This window comes from Alosa sapidissima, chromosome 23 (genome assembly GCF_018492685.1).
Source record: "Alosa sapidissima isolate fAloSap1 chromosome 23, fAloSap1.pri, whole genome shotgun sequence".
NCBI classification, from domain to species: Eukaryota; Metazoa; Chordata; class Actinopteri; order Clupeiformes; family Clupeidae; genus Alosa; species Alosa sapidissima.
Genome location: NC_055979.1, coordinates 23,387,111 through 23,400,325, shown reverse-complemented (window position 1 = coordinate 23,400,325; position 13,215 = coordinate 23,387,111). Strand labels below are relative to the sequence as shown.

The following is a 13,215-nucleotide window of genomic DNA, read 5'->3' as shown; positions in this document are numbered from 1 at the left end:
ATAAGATACAAAACAGAGGTCTCACACTTAGACTTGCCAAACTTAATTTGCAAAGTTTGTAATATAGTATTCAGTTTATCACTGATTATGAATAAATGTAATGTCATAGTCAGTTATGTAGTCTTAAGTGAAGGACCAGTGTTACGCAACTCACACAAGACAAAAGCACGCGAGAAAACAGACATCAGACATCTCATAAGCATAATCAAGATTGCATAATACACAGAGGTTAACCCCAGGACAGACAGAACATGAAGACCGGAGCAACGTGAGATTATAATGTCAACAGAGGCTCATGGTATTTAGCAGGGATGATATGACAGCTTTCCCAAGCATCTACAAACTGTGGATATGATCAGAGTTAAGCGGGTGGAGTCGTATATGTTATGGGACTGAGTGGTGGGCTAGCACTGTGGATTAAGAGTCAGCATGCCTATAAATATGGCAACAAACTCAACCCACGCTTGCAGGCCTCGAATCATCCAGCTGAAATCAGAGGGAAGCCAGTTGTTTACATGATCACTGGTTCATCAAAAAATAACCATTTGTTTTCCCATACTGGGTATGAAAAAAGAAGAAAGTAGAAATTGAAAGTTCAGGATGATGCATTTTTAAAAGCATTTCCCAATTCCTACAGGGGAACATTTAGGATCCATCTTGTGATTGTATCACATCATCTGAAACCATCTAAGACAATTATATTACAAGCATTGTCTGAAACCACTTATAACAATTATCTTACAAACGGCAAGACAGCAGTTGAAAAACTGTTAACAAAGGTAAATCCGTTTTCTTAAAATTCACTAAGTTAACTGAAATATGGCATGCAAAAGCATCAGTACAGAGCATAGGTACTGCATTTAATCTGTTCCCTATTTCTAGTGTGTGTACCTGTTTGATCTCACTCTTCAGTTTTCTGATGCCAGTGCGCTCGGTCTTGGTGGCTCCAGTATGCCCCAGCTCATGAATGGAGATGGCTGGGCTGGTCGCCGTGGACTCAAGTGGCCGCACTAACACACACACACACACACACACACACACACACACACACATATATTTTAAGACGTCATTCTCCCCTGTATGTTAAGACCGAATACAGTTTTCAGAGGAGAATTACTAGAGTGGAAGCTACTCACCACTCCTCTCCACCCCAAACTCTTTCCCACTTAAGATGTGATGGAGCAAGTTCTTCATGTCTGATGGACTGAGGTTCATCAAGCTCTCAGAGGCCTCCTCACCTGAAGCCAGTGAAAGATGGAGGGAGAACGAGGAACAGAGACCAGATGGATGAAGTCTGATGTAGCATTACATTAACATGAGCTAATAGGCTTGAACATAACTGTAGAAGGCTAGGTAGGCCTACAATACAAGTAAACAAGCTGAGTAAATGGAAAAAATTCTTTCCCTTTTCTTGACACTTGTAGGCAAATGTTTTCACAATAAAATGTTGTGTTAATGTTTTCACAATAAATATAAATAACAAACGAAAACAGTATTACTCAAGCAACAGGAAATTTGCTTGTTTAGCTTAAAGACCAAATTAGTTCAGTCCTCGATCAGTATTGGTGGCTGTGGTGGTATATAAACTGAGGTCTGTGGTGGTATATAAACTGAGGTCTGTGGTGGTATAAACTGAGGTCTGTGGTGGTATATAAACTGAATTAGTATTGAGGCCTGCGGTGGTGTAGAAACTGAATCAGTATTGGGGTCTGGTGGTATATAAACTGAAGTCTTTGGTATATAAACTGAGGCCTGTGGTATATAAACTAAGGTCTGTGGTTGTATATAAATGGAGGCCTGTGGTGGTATATAAACTGAATCAGTATTGGAGCCTGTGGTATATAAACTGAGGCCTGTGGTGGTGTATAAACTGAATCACTATTGGATTCTGTGGTGATGTATAAACTGAATCACTATTGGATTCTGTGGTGTATAAACTGTGGCCTGTGGTGGTATATAAACAGAATGTCTGGTCACGTACCAGAGCAGTGGAGGCTGCGGGCCAACTCTGTGGCCATCACCTGCATGATGAGGCCGATGCGCAGGCGCAACATGTCCCCAAAGAGGGCCGGCTGCGAGCGGATATACATGGCCAAGTACACCATGATCTCCTGAGAGGAAGTGACAGGGAGAGAGCAGGGAAAATTACAACAGGAAGAACAAAAATCCTCCTAAGAACAGGGTCTAGGCACTATACACAGTGCTATTTTTCATCCATACTCTAGACATGCACTCCGTCAGGCATATTTCCTGTCATCTCTGGGTTGTTTTTGTTTCACTGTGTAATATGTCTTAGGACTCTGACCTGAGTAAGGACTGCAATGCTGATGTCTTGTCCACTGGCCTCATAGATCAATGTGTTGAGTTCCTCGGGTGGTAAAGGACTGGAGTTGTAAAGAGAAGATTAAAAATATCATATACACTGTTTTGTAAAAATATCATAGCAACATTACAGAACAGTCAGTCAGTGTTTGACGCTTTAAACAGAGCAAAAGAAAATCAGACGATGAACAAGTGGTTTGCCAAATACAGGGGTCTCAAACTTACGGGCTACTTTCCAGGTGGTCTTATTACACACACACACACACACACACACACACACACACACACACACACAGCAAAGCAGAGCAAAACAGGGGTGTGTTCATTTGTTTTTTCTGAGGACTTGTTGAGTGTGGGACACCTACGCGGAGATGACTTTCTCTCGCGGCTCTGGGGGGAGGCCCACTGTTAGCTGCTTCTGGTGGGAGATGAGGTCAGTGCATGCCTGGGTTCACACAACACACACACACACCACCCAACACAAACACACACACACACACACCACACACACACAAACACAAAGCAAAACAGTGGCGAGGTCAGTGCATGCCTGGGCTCACCCAACACAAACACACACCAACAAAGCTAAACAGCAAACGCTCATATTCACAGACAAATGTACTCAATATCCTTACCTCAGCAAGAACCTCCACCTTCTTATGCAAGATGCCAGATATGTATCGGATAAGACCCCACTCCTTGCTTGATCCAGCCCTGACATACAGCTCCTCGATCAGGGAGCGTACAGTGGCCCCACCACCAGACCCAGACAAATTTACAATCCAGTCTGGTCCCCTGTGGATGCAGACGCACAAACAAACAAACAAACAAACACCACAGTGTGAAGGTGAATAACCTCCAACACTCTAACCTCTAAAACTCTAATCTCTAACCTCTAACCTCTAAACACTAACCTCTAACACTAACCTCTAACACTTTAAACTCTAACACACTAACCTCTAACACTCTAGCCTCTAACACTAACCTCTAAACTCTAACCTCTAATCTCTAACACTCTAGCCTCTAACACTAACCTCTAATCTCTAACCTCTAATCTCTAACCTCTAATCTCTAACCTCTAAACTCTAACACTTTAAACTCTAACACTAACCTCTAACACTCTAATCTCTAACACTTTAAACTCTAACACTCTAGCCTCTAACACTCTAGCCTCTAACACTCTAGCCTCTAACACTCTAACACTCTAGCCTCTAACACTAACCTATAACACTAACCTCTAATCTCTAACCTCTAAACACTAACCTCTAAACTCTAACACTAACCTCTAACACTTTAAACTCTAACACACTAACCTCTAACACTCTAGCCTCTAACACTCTAGCCTCTAACACTCTAGCCTCTAACACTCTAGCCTCTAACACTAACCTCTAAACTCTAACCTCTAATCTCTAACACTCTAGCCTCTAACACTAACCTCTAAACTCTAACCTCTAATCTCTAACCTCTAATCTCTAACCTCTAATCTCTAACCTCTAAACTCTAACACTAACCTCTAACACTCTAATCTCTAACACTTTAAACTCTAACACTCTAGCCTCTAACACTCTAGCCTCTAACACTAACCTATAACACTAACCTCTAAACTCTAACCTCTAAACTCTAAACTCTAACACTTTAAACTCTAACACTCTAGCCTCTTACACTGTAACCTCTAACACTCTAGCCTCTAACACTCTAACACTCTAGCCTCTAACACTCTAGCCTCTAACACAGTCTAATGAGTTGCTGGCGCATGTGGGCGTCTGTGTGAGGCGTCAACTCTCACTTCATGGCATAGAGGACGTAGAGGATATCGGCCTGGTCCTGGAGAGTGGGACACTCCTTCAACTGTCTGACCAGCGAGGCGAAGTCCGTGTTCCCCTGAGCATCACGTGGCAGGTGCAGATCAGCGCTGTGTGCCTGGGGACACATTCACACTGACACGACTTACAGAGGAATATAGTTGGGGACACATTCACACCGACACGATTTACAGAAGAATACAGCTGTATGTCTATATAGGAATTTAACATGTCTTCTATATCTGAAATATCTGAAGCATTCATAAATATAAAACCCTAGGGTTAGAGGGCCTAGAACTTTCTCAGCATCTGTACGGAGAATGACTTGCCTTCGCTGGTGGTGTGGGGTGGTGATGGTGCTGAGGCACCACCAGCAGGTTCAAAGACTTGCGGTGCTTATTCATCACAGAGGTAACAGGCAAGAACATTGAAGCTTCTGTAACACAAAACACATTTACGGGGAGAAATAAACCTGGGAGACCTTTTACAACTGCTTGCAACATCTCCTGATGTATTAACTTTAGATCTCAAGATTAAATAATCAAATGCAATTAGGAGCACTTAGTGAACTTATAGGTCTAGTGTTGTGTAGTGTGTTGTGTCTAGTGTACATAACATCTCTGGTACAGTCAAGCCTGTCCTGGATCACAGACTCACTGGGGATGTTGAGGCCCTGGACCTGAGCCATGAAGGACAGGATATCTCTGGTAGTGTGCTCTGCACTGAAGACATGGTGCTGCCCCCCTCTGGATGGGAGGGAGATGACTTTTGGCCTCAGTGCTCTGCACAAGATCCGTGAGGTACTGATCAAACAGGTCCTTCCTGGCGCTGCCCACTGACACTGCCACACAAACACGCATTTAACCATATATATATATATATGCATTTAACAGACCCAATAATGAAAAAGGTACTGAATTATTAAATGCCAGGGTTAAAATGGTGTACTGTGCACTTCCCCCGTGACCGAATATTAATGTTATATGAACAGTTCTTTAGTGGTGTCTTACAGACATCAGCCTCACATTAATGACAACAACAGAATCACATCTGCTACACAGTGTCATGAGTCATGAGTCGGTACCTGCAGTAGCATAACTCTCTTCTTCCTCCTCATCATCTTCCTCGTCCTCCTCATCCTCCAGGAAGTTGTCATCTGAGTCTGTGTCCATAAAGCTGAGCTGGGTGTGAAAGGAGGTGGTGAGGAAGCTGGACAGAGTTCCCATCTGGACCCTGAGAAGGACACATCTTCACTGTCATCACTCACATAAATTACATACAGTACTCTGCTTGCAATAGTAAGTCCCTGCCCCCCCCCCCCCCCCCCCCCCCCCCCCCCCCCCAATACACAGCACATTGTCTCATGAGGAAGCTTCTCCAACACACATATTGCACACTGCCCTCTCCCCACATACACAGCACACTATCCCATCTCCCCTGTCATCCCCCCAACACACACACCAAGACCCCTGGCAGTTGGGTTAGCCCCTTGAGCCGTGGATCTGCCCAAGGTTTCTTCCTTGGTAAGGGAGTTTTTTCCTTGCCCCTGTTGCTCTTGGGTGCTCCTTGTTGGTGCCCCCCCACCCAATCCCAATCCTCCCCCACCTTTTTTATGCAGCCCTTGCCACTTAATCTACTAAAACCCCTCTTCTACTGCACTTTTTTACCCCCCCCCAACTTTGCACAAATAGGCTGACACCAGACATAATTTCACTGCATTTCTTACTTCCAGTAACTATATGCATGTGACAATAAACTTCCTTGTACCTTGTACCTTGTACATCAGGCCATCAACACCAGATCATCAACACCAGGCCATCAACACCAAGCCATCAACACCAGGCCATTAACACCAAGCCATCAACACCAGGCCATCAACACCAAGCCATCAACACCAGGCCATCAACACCAGACCTTGTTAGCCTAATTGGCATAGTTCAATGGAAGTGGGTTGTTTCACTTAGCCTTTGAGGTAGATGGCAAAAAGTTAATTTGGCATGTTCCTTTAAGTGATGATCATGATGCACCATCCTCTAATTGCTTTATTGGCATAATTAACAGAGCGCAATTTTTCTGTGCCTACGGTGTACATGACAAGATCGCGATCAAAACCTGATAAACAGTACAGTGCAATAAGCACAAAATTATCTAGGAGGAGCAAAATAGTCTGGACAGCTGAAGACTGAGAGATAAACAGCCCTTTGAAAGGGATGAGACGTTAAACCGAGGTCCTGACTCACTGTGGTCATTAAAGATCCCATGGCACTTATCGCAAAGAGTAGGGGGTTCCCCGGTGTCCTGGCTAAATTCCCAACCTGGCTCATTCAATCTGGCCCCCTAATCATCCTCCACTGTAATTGGCTCATTCACTCCCTCACTCTCCACCTCAAGCTGGTGTGTGGTGAGCGTTCTGGCGCATAATGGCTGCCGTGCATCACCCAGGTGGGTGCTACACATTGGTGATGGTTACTAGTGAGGTCCCCCCATCCATGTGATGCGCTTTGAGTATCGAGAAAAGCACTATATAAATGTAATGTGTTGTTGTTGAAATGTTTTGCTGCATGCAGATATACTTGCCTTGCCCCTCCAAAGTATCCATCTTGTAACTTTCTCAGGGTGGACAGGATACATGGGTCAATGCTTTCACCTTCATCCACTGAAGAAGAATACAAGTAAGGATCAAACTGAAAACGTTTAGATGCCAAAACCATTATTAAGATATTGGTGAATGAGAAGTATTCAAAGCTTACCTAGCATGCTCTTGGTGATGGGAAAGGTCAGAGTTGGCCTTCCAGTCATTCTCCAACGGCTGGAGAGGTAGGCGAGCTCATTACGCAACATCTCCACTATCATCTGATTATCCAGCGCCAGGTAGAAATGGTGCTGGTCAATGAACTACAAGAAAGTGGTGAAGCAAATCAACTGCAAATCCACACACAGTAGAGTCAAGTAGATTTAAAAATACTGGATATGGGTTTAAAAAAGGAGTCTTCACCTGAGGCGTGAACGCATAGGTACGATTTCTCAGCTCGTAAAACTTTGAAGTTCCCAAAACCCCAATATGCCTGTAAGGTCGACCAGTCAAATTCAGCTTCTTGCAGTTCCCTGAAAAAAACCCCACCCCAAACACTAAAGTTAATTCCAATTTGATTAGAAATAACCAGGAAACTGGCAGAATGGCAGCAGGCGTACCCAGTTTGGCGTAGATAAGGCTGAGTATCCGAGCGGGCATGATCCGAATGGGCTGCACCTCAGACTCCGTCTCCACATCAATGGCGTGGTTCCTCAGCAGTGCCTGGATCTGGTCAGTCTCTGACACCACACTCACTAGCAGGGTAAACCACACAGCCTCAGACAGGGCAGTTTAACAAACAGTTTTAAAAAGTTTCTCATACACTCACTCCAGCCATATGACACAAGGCTCAAATGTGCTTGGCTACACAAATTAAATGTATATTAAGGCATGATATGCTTGAATGTGAAAATTCCTCCCTACCCTGCACAACAACATCAGGTCTGAAGCAGGTGGAGAATCTCCTGTTGAGAGGATCTATCTCTCCTGGAGCCAAGAATCCCTGGACAGAGAGAGAAACATGAAGCAAAACTGTACATTACAAAATGCTAAACATACAAATATTACAAATATAAAAATATAAAAATACAAAAGCATTGAATTCATTCTATATTTTTTTCATTTCATATCCTACATCCTTAGAATAGAAAATAATAGAATATATCTTTATTGTCATCGTCACAGATACAACAAAATTTAAAGTGCTCTCCAGTTAGTGCATCATTCATAGAATCTATATAAAAAATAAATATAAATAAATTTAAAAAATAATAAATAATTTAAGTGGTATTCACTGCTTATATATCCTCCTGAGAACCAATCCATAGACCTATGTCCTCTGTAGTGGACATAAGTTCTAGAAGCATATCACTTCACCCCTTTGAGCTATTCTATCAATTCCTGTGGTCTTTTAAAGAGGACATCCTGGGCTTTCTAATGATATATCATGTGATTGGCTGGGTTGCTGGGAACCTCCTCTTCCTGGTTCTCCAAAAATGGTTGACATCAAAACAAGCACATTTTATGGAAGGAGGAGAGATAAGTCAAATAGTTTCTTCTTATTAAGCATTCATTATGATGGCAATATCTGGTCTTGTTAATGAAAATGTCAGGAATCATATGATTCATTTTGAAAGAAGTTAAGTTATTTACATTTTGAAATAATAGTGACTTTATGAATGTCCATTATAATGGACACCAGGACCAAAATATTCAGATTTTTTGGGAAATTTAGGAGATCATTTGTATAGGATGAATGAGGGGGGGGGGGGGGGGGGGGGGGGGGGTGAGTAAAACAGAGTAAAACAGAGATGAGGACTATGAACCTGTGCCTCATGAAGATAGCGAGGAAGAGTAAGACTAAAAAATGAATTATCGTAGATGAAAGAAAAACATGAAAATGAAATGAACAAAGAAATACAACTGTCCAAAAAGGCAAATAAAGTAGTCTAGAAGGATAAATAACATTTTCCCTTATATTTGGTTAAGTTTACCCTTAATTTAATACCACTAAAAGCATTCATGGCTACCTTTTCATAGTAAAATGGTCCTTTTGTCCATCACAGGGGACATGCTATAACATTTAAAATAAAAATAAATTTAAAAAAATAAAAATTGTAAGATGTTTTTTTAATCCTAAATAGAAAGGAAATCACAAAAAAAAAAGAAATTGTTGGACACTTTTTTCCTTGGTTCCCAGGAGGATATGGTATCATCGTATGGATCCGTGACCAAAATAACTAGTGCTAATATTTCAATCAAAAAGGCTATTACCTCTGCTAGCAGACAGCTTATGATGTAAAGGGACTGTCCCCACAGGTGAGGTAGTTGGCCAGCAGCGACTCTGTCCACTGTGTGAGGGCTCTGGTACTCCTCCTCCACCTGAGGGGCAGCATCAAGATGAACACAATCCAGGTTTCTTTTTTTTCTGATCTGTATTGGGCAACCTCCTCAAATTGTCTGGGACAGCATTTGTTTATGGACAGGGTCAGCTATGAGCACACTTTTACCTTTTCTGCAGGTACAGCGTAGAGCTCAGGCACCAGTCGGATCCCGTTCTTCCCACGGATCAGGACTTCATCCAGAGCCTCTCTGTACTCCTGAACCTGTTCAACAAATAGGCAGTTACTTGCCGGGACACACCACCTCCTTGTGGACAAACATGAGTATAATCTCTGGCGTGAGCACAGTGTCCTGCAGTGACCCATTCCAGCCATTTAATGTGATGCAAATCCTAAAGAGAAACACAGTTTCACAGCTTTCAACAGAGACAAGCCGGAGTGATGAGCGTAGCTACAGCCCAGTCAGAAGGAGAGTCCTACCTGCACGTGGTCTTCGTTGAAAACCCCGTCTATAATGAGGTAGGTCCAAAACACTGGCCATTCACACTCAATGTTCTCAAAAAGCTTCAGCTCAGCGGGATCATAATGGAGGCGGGTGGGGTCCTACAAAGGTGGAGGTAACACTTTTCAATATGTAACCCTTTCAATCAATCAGTTTTACAACAGGACATCTGGTCTGTTTGTCAAATCAGGTTAACAAAGATTTCGAAGAGGGAATTATGTATAGGTTCACAACACCTCCACCTACCTCCTTTGGAGTCCTGTATCCATCTCTAATAAATCGGCAGCAACCATACCGACCCTGTTATGTAAATACATAGACAATAGGTATGTCTGAGTCACTCCTTCCATCCCACTCATGCTAAAGCTAATCAAATTATCACTGTGTCTCAATTGGCGTATTTGTGCACTCACAATACCTAATTTAAGTGCATGAGTGCATTCACACTGAAAATTCCAACGACACAAAGTGCCCTGCTAGTCCCCGGATGGTGCACATAACGGTCAAAACGTTTAATGTTTTCGCCCTCAACGGACACCATCTTGGCTACATAGCGGAAGGGGAGAGAGCATTTTCAAACTCGAGATAATCACGGTTAAAAAATGGGGAAGCAGCAGTGGAAAATACTCTTTACAGAGGTACAAGCATAAGTTATAACACAAACTGCTTATGTTTTGACACAGTATGACTATGTCACTGTCAAATAGAGGACACCAAAGATTTATATTTAAATGTTCCTATTTAAGTGAAATTCACACACTCCATGAGTAAGCACACAGGGCACTGCATTAAAGTGTACTGAAGTGTATTAAAGTGTAAGTATGCAATTTGAGACAGAGTGAAATGATGTCACTCATTCATTCACGCTCATCCTAACGCTAATCAAATGATGTTTCTTGGCCTTTCTGTGAGAGGAAAGTACCTGCAGCTTGGAGATGATCTCTCCCTTTGTCAGATTCACCAGGTCGGCATCCTCCACAGCAAACGCAGGGAAAGAGATGACTGACAGAAGTCCAGCATCGATCTCCTTTGATGTGGAGGCCCTCGGAAGCATGGAGCACAGAATAGACTGGGGGAAAAAGCGCGTTTGTAATCAGAGGCTAAAGCTAATTAGCTTTTATCATTGCCAAAGTGTGGCAGTCTCGATCACTGCAAGCAAACTTGCCTGTCAAGCTAGTTAGTCAACTTGCATAAATGGAGCAGTAAGATGCAGACCTACCTGGCAGTGTTCCACCTCGTCTGGTAGTACATGAATAACTGATTTGGGCCCGCCGTGAGCGCCAAACAAGTCCAGCTCATCAATGGCCTCCAGGGCAGCCTTAATATTTTAAAAATAATAAAACATCTGATATTCCCTTTCATACACACACACACACACATATCAAATCTGAAGCAAATGAAGGGTTCAGATGCAAAAGCCTCTAAATGCCACCTATGTCAAAAATGAGATAAAGATGGTGAGGGGATGCTCTCCACACATAGTATACGCTAATCAAATAATTTAACTTCTAAACCCACTAAATACCACTCTCTTCCTGGTCTGAAATATCGATTTATAGGTAAAAACCTATAGGAGCCTGAATTTAAATGCTCATTTAAAAGAAAAGTAGTCAGACGGATTTAGAGGGTTTTGCATCTGAACTCTTCAAATATACATTACTAACTACAACTACAACTAATGTATATCTGCAGTGTAATTGCCATTGACCTCTGTCATACCTTTGCCATTCCCACAGAACTTCCATTGAGCTCTGGGATCCCCTTATTGGTTTTGTCCCCTCTCTCCCAGATGCCATAGTCCTACGCATACAAACCCATGTCAGGGAGAGGAAACAAGTGTGAGTGAAAGTATATCTGGACTAAAGATGGTCATTGTAAATGCAGGGCCAAACTCACAGCAACTTTATACGCAGCCTCAATGTAGAAAACCAAGTTCTGGATGAAAGCCACTTCATCCAAGTTTGAAATTATGTGCAGGCCTGGTAGGATTGTAAAGCACATTTTAGTATTATAATAACCAATTTATATCCAAATAAGTACACGACTCATATCACGTAACAAGGACCACCAAGTGACCCTTCAATACAGCCATATGACCTGAACCAAATATTGCGGATAGGTACCCTAGTCCTACACCCACTAAAGATCTTAACTAGGTGGACCCCCGGGCGTGCCTGACCTGAGGCGGTCATCTGTGCCAGGTAGAGCAGATAGAGGGAGGTGGCGTCCACCTGCAGGTGCCCCCACTGATCGTCCCCAACAACAGTGGCACAGGTGCCAGTGTGGTACTTGGCATGCAGGCAGTCCTTGGTGCTCTGGGTGTGTTTGAACTTCTCGACCTTTGCCACCTGCAGGAACACGGACATGCTCAGCAAGCAAAAAAGGAACACGTGGAATTGACATACATGCACCTACTACACCACATTCCAGTTTCAATGCAACCATTTTCCATTGTCATTTGCACTGAAACTATAATGGGACATGATGACTCGGAGTTAAGTGGTGACGCAAACAAGAAACGGTCTCTGAGAGAGGTTTTTCACTTACATACACAAACTAAGGTGTGGAATTGTGAACTGAAAGAACATCCCACCTGTCTCATCATACACTGCAGAAGGCCTTGCATCAGCTTGACGACACTCTGTAAACAGCAAGGTCAACAGCTGAAATGCACATCACTTCACACAAACAGTGGAATAATACAATAGACTGAAATCCACCTGTTCAAGTTCATAGGCCTTAGCCTTGTCTTCATCGCGGTCAGCATTTTTCCGGTAGGCCATGCCCAGTCCCCACACGGCCAGTATGCTGTACACATTGTCCCTGACCCAGGCATCCTTCTGTTGGGCACTGGCCGGTAGAAGGCCTGTCACTGGATTCTAAATCAACCGGGCAACAAAATCAAAAACTGGTCTAATTGCTTAGAGTCTAGGGTGCACTGACCCTGGGTTCATGTTACACCTCACACTGTTGAAGAGCCATATGCTTTCACAGAAAGCATCGGTCAGGGAGGCTCTCCAGTAGCCTACTTACAGTAGGTGTTGAAGATAATACAAATATTTTTCACCCCCGTCTATTTAAAGACGACCTTTGGTCATGTGATGCTGTTTATTTGAAGGGAACACCAGCAAGGGCAACTTTAGCCTCCTCCTGGAATGGGCAGTTACCAATTTTGGTTAACGTGGTTACACTCATAAGGCCATTAGTGAGGAATAACACGAAATGGTCCAACACAAACTAGAGAGAACGTAAGAATCTGATCACCCACCTGATGACACAAAATTGTCTCCTGCACGAGCCTGGCGAATCCATCCAATCTGACACCCGAGTTGCTCCGACTCCGCATTCTTATGGCTGATGTTCCGACTGTTCTGAAAACATTGTGTCATTATAACCATCTGGTATGGCAAATTGAACAGCTAATATTTGCAGACAATTCTACAACCGGCACCGTACGGAGTCAATTTCACATGCTGATAACAACTATGAGGAAACGCAGTTTGCTCAGTCAACATGACCATCTTCACCTGAGTTGCAATATCCCAAATGCAATGAAATCCCAGATATATCTTCCACCTTTTACATCATACCGTTCGCATAACCGTGGTTTGATGAAACACAGACGACTTAGCTCATGCAGTAGTAAACATCTGCAGTCATCCTCTGGCTTGCGAC

General features: G+C 43.1%; 1 protein-coding gene across 1 annotated transcript in view; it reads right to left on the bottom strand.

The window, feature by feature from the left end:
- LOC121698265 (phosphorylase b kinase regulatory subunit alpha, liver isoform-like) overlaps window positions 1-13,215 on the bottom strand; it is a 22,775-nt gene extending 9,560 nt beyond the window's left edge. The window contains 30 exon segments of the mRNA XM_042080213.1: window positions 463-486; window positions 892-1,010; window positions 1,137-1,238; window positions 1,982-2,111; window positions 2,306-2,384; window positions 2,688-2,767; window positions 2,958-3,117; window positions 4,109-4,242; window positions 4,454-4,560; window positions 4,782-4,866; window positions 4,868-4,959; window positions 5,209-5,357; window positions 6,702-6,780; window positions 6,875-7,019; window positions 7,120-7,229; window positions 7,317-7,451; window positions 7,621-7,699; window positions 8,971-9,078; window positions 9,207-9,302; window positions 9,519-9,641; window positions 9,787-9,840; window positions 10,463-10,609; window positions 10,760-10,858; window positions 11,260-11,340; window positions 11,437-11,519; window positions 11,720-11,888; window positions 12,134-12,181; window positions 12,261-12,419; window positions 12,809-12,911; window positions 13,068-13,215. Of these exon segments, the coding sequence (XP_041936147.1) occupies window positions 463-486; window positions 892-1,010; window positions 1,137-1,238; window positions 1,982-2,111; window positions 2,306-2,384; window positions 2,688-2,767; window positions 2,958-3,117; window positions 4,109-4,242; window positions 4,454-4,560; window positions 4,782-4,866; window positions 4,868-4,959; window positions 5,209-5,357; window positions 6,702-6,780; window positions 6,875-7,019; window positions 7,120-7,229; window positions 7,317-7,451; window positions 7,621-7,699; window positions 8,971-9,078; window positions 9,207-9,302; window positions 9,519-9,641; window positions 9,787-9,840; window positions 10,463-10,609; window positions 10,760-10,858; window positions 11,260-11,340; window positions 11,437-11,519; window positions 11,720-11,888; window positions 12,134-12,181; window positions 12,261-12,419; window positions 12,809-12,886 (3,054 nt within the window). The 5' untranslated portion in view covers window positions 12,887-12,911; window positions 13,068-13,215.